General features: G+C 72.5%; 1 protein-coding gene across 1 annotated transcript; it reads right to left on the minus strand.

Annotated features, from left to right (window-relative positions):
* Positions 1 to 1,964: 1,964 nt before the first annotated feature.
* LOC102933117 (haptoglobin) lies at positions 1,965 to 4,660 on the minus strand. The gene is made up of 5 exons (XM_007062450.3): positions 4,544 to 4,660; positions 4,045 to 4,130; positions 3,599 to 3,700; positions 3,125 to 3,199; positions 1,965 to 2,771 (listed from the first exon to the last, which is right to left on the minus strand). Exons 1-5 carry the CDS (start codon positions 4,546 to 4,548, stop codon positions 2,023 to 2,025), a joined length of 1,017 nt encoding a protein of 338 aa, XP_007062512.1. The 5' UTR covers positions 4,549 to 4,660; the 3' UTR covers positions 1,965 to 2,022.
* Positions 4,661 to 8,150: the final 3,490 nt, after the last annotated feature.

An 8,150-nucleotide genomic window follows, 5' to 3' on the forward strand; every position in this document is an offset into this window, starting at 1 on the left:
CGACCCCCCTGTGCTGTGCCCTCCCCCCCAAATACTGACCCCCCCGGATACTGACCCCCCCCGTGCTGCGCCCCCCCCGGAAACTGACCCCCGCCGTGCTGTGCCCTCCCCGGAAACTGACCCCCCCGTGCTGTGCCCCCCCCCCAGATACTGACCCCCCCGGATACTGACCGCCCCGTGACGTGCCCCCCCGATACTGACCCCCCCCCCGTGCTGCGCCCCCCCCGGAAACTGACCCCCCCGTGCTGTGCCCCCCCGGAAACCGACCCCCCTGTGCTGTGCCCTCCCCCCCAAATACTGACCCCCCCGGATACTGACCCCCCCCGTGCTGCGCCCCCCCCGGAAACTGACCCCCCCCGTGCTGTGCCCCCCCCGGAAACCGACCCCCCTGTGCTGTGCTCCCCCGATATTGACCCCCCCGTGCTGTGCCCTCCCCCCCCAAATACTGACCCCCCCGGAAACTGACCCCCCCCGTGCTGTGCCCTCCCCGGAAACTGACCCCCCCGTGCTGTGCCCCCCCCCCCAGATACTGACCCCCCCGGATACTGACCGCCCCGTGACGTGCCCCCCCGATACTGACCCCCCCCCGTGCTGCGCCCCCCCCGGAAACTGACCCCCCACGTGCTGCGCCCCCCCCGGAAACTGACCCCCCCGTGCTGTGCCCCCCCCGGAAACCGACCCCCCTGTGCTGTGCCCTCCCCCCCCAAATACTGCCCTCCCCGGAAACTGACCCCCCCCGTGCTGTGCCCTCCCCGGAAACTGACCCCCCCCGTGCTGTGCCCCCCCCCCCAGATACTGACCCCCCCGGATACTGACCGCCCCGTGACGTGCCCCCCCGATACTGACCCCCCCCCCGTGCTGCGCCCCCCCCGGAAACTGACCCCCCCTGTGCTGTGCCCCCCCCGGAAACCGACCCCCCTGTGCTGTGCCCCCCAGAAAGTGACCCCCTGTGCTGTGCCCCCCCGGAAACTGACCCCCTGTGCTGTGCCCCCCCCAGATACTGACCCCCCCCCGGATACTGACCCTGTGTGCCCCAACCCCGCCCCAGGGTAACGCCCCCCATGTTGTGCCACCCCGGAAACTGACTGCCCCCCGTGCTGTGCCCCCCCCCGATACTGACCCCCTGTGCTATGCCCCCCTGGAAACTGACCCCCCGGGCTGTGCCCCCCCTGGATACTGACCCCCTGTGCCCCCACCCCCGTCCAAGGGTACCACCCCCCGTGCTGTGCCCCCCCGGGTACTGACCCCCTGTGCTGTGCCCCCTGCCCCCCACCCCAGGGTACCGCCCCCCCATGCTGTGCCCCCCTGGTTACTGACCCCCTGTGCTGTGCCCCCCCCAGATACCGACCCTCTGTGCTGTGCCCCCCGCCCCAGGGTACCATCCCCCGTGCTGTGCCCCCCCCGATACTGACCCCCTGTGCCCCCACCCCCGTCCAAGGGTACCACCCCCCATGCTGTGCCCCCCCGGGTACTGACCCCCTGTGCTGTGCCCCCCACCCCCACCCCAGGGTACTGCCCCTGGTGCTGTGCCCCCCTGGTTACTGACCCCTTGTGCTGTGCTACCCTCGCCCCAGGGTACTGCCCCCCCGTGCTGTGCCCCCCTGGATACTGACCCCCTGTGCTATGCCCCCCTGGATACTGACCCCCTTGCTTCGTGTTAAACTGTAAGGCTCAGGAAGGAGTTTGGGTCAGTGTCAGGGGTCCAGGCCTTGGAGTGCTGGGGGTAGGGACAGATGGACTGCCTAGAAGGGCACAGCCTGACCCTCCCCCGGCAGCACCCACAGGCGCCGGGGGTTTGCGGTCTGGCGCTCGTGAGGCAGGGGGAAGGGCAGGGCAGGGAGCGGAGCAAGGGCAGGTGCTTCAAGCCCTGTGTCCTGCCGCAGGCTGGGAGGGGCTGGTGCTGAATGCCCGGGTGCCCAGGGAGCCCCTTTGGAACTGCTGAACAGAGGAGACATGGGCCCGGTGTGAGGAAGGGGTTTTATTGCTCAGGGCTGCGTCCAGGGGCTGGGGCCCAGCCCGGGTTCAGTGTGCCGCCATGGTCTCCTTGATCCAGTCCAAGACACTGAGCATCCGCACATAGACGCCGTACTTGGCAGCTGAGCAGCTGCGGTCAAAGCTGAGGATCCCGGCCGCGTACCAGGTGTCGTCCTCAGGGTCGTGGATGGCAAAGGCGCTGCCGGCGTCCCCGAGGCAGGTGGACTCGTGCAGCTCGCTCATGCCGACGCAGAAGGTGTGGCTGTTCAGCAGTGGCTGCCAGGCGTGTGTCTGGTAGTACGCCTGGCAGCTGCCGCTGTCGGCCACAGGCAGCATGACGTACTTGAGGTGCTTTGGGTGCTCCAGGAGGGTGTTCCAGCCCCAGCCAGAGACAAAGCCCACCCTCCCCACCTTTGCATAGTCCTTCTGGGCCAGGCAAATGGGCATGATGGCCTCTCCAACGGGCACCTTGTGCTTGAGCTTGAGCAGGGCCAGGTCCACAGCCCCCGGGAACTCAGGGTGCAGGACAATGCGCTCGACAGCCCCGGCAGGCGTCTCCCTGCCAAGAAAGAGCTGCAGGGTGGGAGCGATTTCATCCAGTGTGCTGTTCTCACTGTGGCCCAGGTAGAGGTTCCTGCCTGTCGTCAGCAGCCACTGGTCGCTGATGAGCGTGGCCCCCGCAGTGTGGTTGTGCCGGCTCAGCAGCCGGCCCTGCCAGGGGAAGCTGTCCTTGGCTGCCATCATGCCCCCAATGATGCGCTGCACCTGTCTGGCCGGGTTCTTGGGCTTCCCACACACTGCAGAGGGCAGAGACCCAGTGTGAGCCTGCCCCTCGCCCTGCAGAGCACAGACCCTCGCCTGGGAGATGGGAGCTCTGCAAGCAATCTCCTTCCCAGCCCCTGGGCCGGACGGGGCCTGGTGCCACCATCCAGGGTGAGGTGTGTCACTGGCAGAGGGAACAGCACCCAGAGGCGTGGCTGCCAGAGGGGCCGTGGCCTCTGCCTCAGTCTGCAGAAGCTCCGCTTCAGGGAACGCAGCCCCAGCGCCATTGCAAGGGCATGGGGAGCAATGGGAGAGCAGGGCCCCTGCCCCTACCCCTGCCTTGCAAAGAGCAACCCTGTGCTCCACCCCACCCCCACCTCCCACTCACCTGGCTCACAAATGGGCAGCTCCTCTCCGGCTGCTTCATTCAACCACACGTGCTGCTGGCTACATCGGTACAGGCCTTGGGGCCAGAAAACCAGAGTCAGTGTCAGCCGTCCCCAGGCAGGGCACACAGGGCTCTGTGCACTTGCCAGCGGGGGGCAGGGCCCCAGGCATGTCTCCCAGGGGTGGGGGCAGGGCCCCGTGCGTATCCCCTTGGGGGGGCCATGTGTATCCCACATGGAAAGAGGGCAGGGCCCCGTGCGTATCCCCTCAGAGGGGGCAGAGCCCGGTATGTATCCCCCACAGAGGTGGGGGGACAGGGGCCAAGGTGTATTCCTCCAGGGGTGTGGGAGCAGAGCCCACATGTGTATCCCCCCGGGGAGAGGGGAAGGTCCCATGTGTATCCCCTCGGGAGCAGGGGCGGGCCCTGTGCGTATCCCCCGGGGGTGCACTTCTGCCGATTGTGGGCATATCTCACCGTCACCGCGGCTGCGCAGCCGGTAGTAGGGGTCGCACTGGTAGCGGGCCAGGTGCTCCACCTTCCCGTGCTCGATCCACCTGGGCGCCGGGCAGCTCTGGCCTGCGGCTCAGAGAGAACCCTTAGTGAAGTGCCCCCTGCTGGTGAGAGACAGCCCCACCCTTGTCCCCCGCCGGGCACCCCCTCCCTGCCCGATGGCACCCTGCCCCCAGTACCCTGCCGGGCACCCCCTCCCTGCCCAATGGCACCCTGCCCCCACCCCCTGTCGGGCACCCGCTCCCTGCCCGATGGCACCCTGCCCCCAGTACCCTGCCGGGCACCCCCTCCCTGCCTGAAGACACCCTGCCCCCACCCCCTGCCGGGCACCCCCTCCCTGCCTGAAGACACCCTGCCCCCAGTACCCTGCCGGGCACCCCCTCCCTGCCTGAAGACACCCCGCCCCCTACCGTTGCCGAGCTGGACTTCGTTGAGTTTGGTGTGGGTGGAGGCGAGGGCCCCCCAGAGCAGGCTGGCGACCAGCAGCCTGGGCATCCTGCAGGGAAAGAAGCCGCCATGAGCAGCGAGCTGACCCCTTGCCCTTCTGGTAGGACACAGGACACTGGAATCTCTGTCTAAGGAGCTGGGCCCTCAGCCCCACGCTCACAGCACTGAGGGCTCTGGGCACTGCCGGGCCAGCCTGGAGCGGTGGTGAGCTTCCTCCCAGCAGTGTCATGTAGGAGCAGCCAGGGGGGCAGGGTCTCAGCTGAAGCCAGGTTCCCTGGCACGGCACTGGGGTCAGGTGGGCTGCAGCCCTGCTGCTGCCATTCCCCTCGGTGCCCTCCCTGCGAGCAGCAGCAGGCACAGGGGTGCTGGGCACAGGCCTGGCAGGCGACGTATCGGAGATGCCCCCTGCTCAACCCTGCCTGTGCCAGGCCAGTCGGCTGGGCCCAGGGCGCACGCACTCACCACATGGTCTTGGCGGGCTCTGCTCAGCCTATGGCTCCTGCTCCAGGTGCAAGGCACTGGCTGCGAGGGCTCCCTCCTCCTCGCCGCTTTTATCCCAGCCCGCCTGGCCACGGCACCTGCTCTCTGTGCAGCCTGACCTTGCCGAGGTCAGTGACTTTCCCAGCAGCTGGTGTCTGGCCTGGAGGGGACCCTGGCAGGGAGCTGGGCACTTCTGGATGTCACAGCAAGGGGCGGGGACTGGGGAGCATTGGCTGCAGGGCTGCTCTGGGTTCGGCCAGGCCAGACTGGCCCATTGGGCACAGCGCTGGCCTGGCACAAGCTGGGGTCAGTGTCCTGTTCCACCACAGATAGGGAGGCCGCTTGCCTGGCATAAAACAGCCGGGCCCCCTCATGGGCGCTCTGGCTCCCACCCAAGACTGGGGCAAAACTGGCCATAGCTTTGGCCAGGCTTGGATGGGGACACCACTCCCCCCCCCCCCAACTCTTAAAGGTGGCACCCTTGTGGCCACCTCGCACACACCACCCTGGGGATGGGCTCTGTCACGGAGTCCCCAGGCGATGCTCTGGAACTGCTCCCCATGAAGCCAGGCAGGACTCTGGGGAAGTCTCCTTTCTGTGAGAGCCCATGGCGCTGGGGGGAGGAGCCGGGTGCAGGTGGTACAGAGCCCATGGCGCTGGGGCAGGGGGAGAGCTGGGTGCCGATTCCACGGAGCCCTTGGCCCTGGGCGGGGGGAGCCGGGTGCCGGTGGCATGGAGCCCTTGGCACTGGGGGAGGGAGCCAGATGCCGGTGGCACGGAGCCCATGGCACTGGTGGGGGAGGAGCCGGGGCTGGTGGCACGGAGCCCATGGCGCTGGGGGGGAGGAGCCGGGGCTGGTGGCATGAGCCCATGGCACTGGGGGGGAGGAGCCGGGGCTGGTGGCATGGAGCCCATGGCGCTGGGGGGGAGGAGCCGGGGCTGGTGGCACGGAGCCCTTGGCGCTGGGGGGGAGGAGCCGGGGCTGGTGGCACGGAGCCCATGGCGCTGGGGGGGAGGAGCCGGGGCTGGTGGCACGGAGCCCATGGCACTGGTGGGGGAGGAGCCGGGGCTGGTGGCACGGAGCCCTTGGCCCTGGGAGGGGGAGCCGGGTGCCAGTGGCACGGAGCCCATGGCGCCGGGCGGGAGGAGCCGGGGCTGGTGGCATGGAGCCCTTGGCCCTGGGGGGGGAGCTGGGTGCCGGTGGCACGGAGCCCTTGGCCCTGGAGGGGGGGGAGCTGGGTGCCAATGGCACGGAGCCCTTGGCCCTGGGGGGGGGGGAGCCGGGTGCCAGTGGCACGGAGCCCTTGGCCCTGGGGGGAGGGAGCCGGGTGCCAGTGGCACGGAGCCCATGGCGCCAGGCGGGAGGAGCCGGGGCTGGTGGCATGGAGCCCTTGGCCCTGGGGGGGGAGCTGGGTGCCGGTGGCACGGAGCCCTTGGCCCTGGAGGGGGGGGAGCTGGGTGCCAATGGCACGGAGCCCTTGGCCCTGGGGGGGGGGAGCCGGGTGCCAGTGGCACGGAGCCCTTGGCCCTGGGGGGGGGGAGCCGGGTGCCAGTGGCACGGAGCCCTTGGCCCTGGGGGGGAGGAGCCGGGGCTGGTGGCACGGAGCCCTTGGCACTGGGGGGGGAGCCGGGTGCTGGTGGCACAGAGCCCATGGCGCTGGGGGGGAGGAGCCGGGGCTGGTGGCACGGAGCCCTTGGCCCTGGGGGGGGGGAGCCGGGTGCCAGTGGCACGGAGCCCTTGGCCCTGGGGGGAGGGAGCCGGGTGCCAGTGGCACGGAGCCCTTGGCGCTGGGGGGGAGGAGCCGGGGCTGGTGGCACGGAGCCCTTGGCCCTGGGAGCGGGAGCCGGGTGCTGGTGGCACGGAGCCCATGGCGCTGGGGGGGAGGAGCCGGGGCTGGTGGCACGGAGCCCTTGGCGCTGGGGGGGAGGAGCCGGGGCTGGTGGCACGGAGCCCATGGCACTGGGGGGGAGGAGCCGGGGCTGGTGGCACGGAGCCCATGGCACTGGGGGGGAGGAGCCGGGGCTGGTGGCACGGAGCCCATGGCGCTGGGGGGGAGGAGCCGGGGCTGGTGGCACGGAGCCCATGGCGCTGGGGGGGAGGAGCCGGGGCTGGTGGCACGGAGCCCATGGCGCTGGGGGGGAGGAGCCGGGGCTGGTGGCACGGAGCCCTTGGCACTGGGGGGGGAGCCGGGTGCTGGTGGCATGAGCCCATGGCGCTGGGGGGAGCCGGGGCTGGTGGCATGAGCCCATGGCGCCGTGGGGGACATTACTCGAACAGCTGGTGCCCTGGGCGTGGGGCCTGCACCACTGAGGGACGACGGCAGCCTGGCTTTCTCCTGCTTTTCCTGTGGGAAGTGAAGGACTTTCCCGTTGCCACCTGGCCCCTTCCCAGGCCTTGTCCCACCCCCGCTTATCCGCCCCTCGGTCTGTAGGGCAGGACCGGGGGGGCGGGGGGGAAAGCAGAGGACAGTGTAGGGCAGGGTGGGGGGAGGGGCGCAGAGGGCCCAGGGGTGTATATCCTGTGGCACTGGAGGGCTGAACTGGGGTGGGCCAAGGCCTGGGGGATGAGTGTGGGGCAGAGGCTAGTGTAAAGGGGGGAGGTTTGGGGTTGGCAGGTGGCACAGGGCAGTTCTGGGGGGGTAGGAAGGAGCCGGGGCACTGGCGGGGCAGCCTGGGGCGGGGGGGGGGCGGGCGCGGGGCCGGCAATGGCGGGGCAGCCGGGGGCGGCGGGTGAGGGGCCGGCACTGGCGGGGCGGCGGGGGCGGGGCCGGCAGCGGCAGGGCGGCCGCGGGGCGGCGGGCGAGGGGCCGGCAGCGGCGGGGCGGCCGGGGGCGGCGGGCGAGGGGCCGGCAGTGGCGGGGCGGCCGGGGGCGGCGGGGGCGGGGGCGGCCGGGGGCGGGGCCGGCACTGGCGGGGCGGCCAAGGGCGGCGGGCGAGGGGCCGGCAGTGGCGGGACGGCCGGGGGCGGCGGGCGAGGGGCCGGCACTGGCGGGGCGGCCGGGGGCGGCGGGCGAGGGGCCGGCACTGGCGGGGGCGGCCGGGGGCGGCGGGCGAGGGGCCGGCACTGGCGGGGCGGCCGGGGGCGGCGGGCGAGGGGCCGGCACTGGCGGGGCGGCCGGGGGTGGCGGGCGAGGGGCCGGCACTGGCGGGGCGGCCGGGGGCGGCGGGCGAGGGGCTGGCACTGGCGGGGCGGCCGGGGGCGGCGGGGGCGTCTGGCACTGGCGGGGCGGCCGGGGGCGGCGGGCGAGGGGCCAGCACTGGTGGGGCGGCCGGGGGCGGCGGGCGGGGGGCTGGCAGTGGCGGGGCGGCCGGGGCGTCTGGCACTTGCGGGGCGGCCGGGGGCGGCGGGCCGGCACTGGCGGGGCGGCCGGGGGCGGCGGGGGCGTCTGGCACTGGCGGGGCGGCCGGGGGCGGCGGGCGAGGGGCTGGCACTGGCGGGGCGGCCGGGGGCGGCGGGCGAGGGGCCGGCAGTGGCGGGGCGGCCGGGGGCGGCGGCCGGGGGCTGGCAGTGGCGGGGCGGCCGGGGGCGGCGGGCGAGGGGCTGGCACTGGCGGGGCAGCCGGGGGCGGCGGGGGCGTCTGGCACTGGC

The sequence above is a fragment of the Chelonia mydas genome, chromosome 12, assembly GCF_015237465.2.
Source record: "Chelonia mydas isolate rCheMyd1 chromosome 12, rCheMyd1.pri.v2, whole genome shotgun sequence".
NCBI lineage: Eukaryota > Metazoa > Chordata > Testudines > Cheloniidae > Chelonia > Chelonia mydas.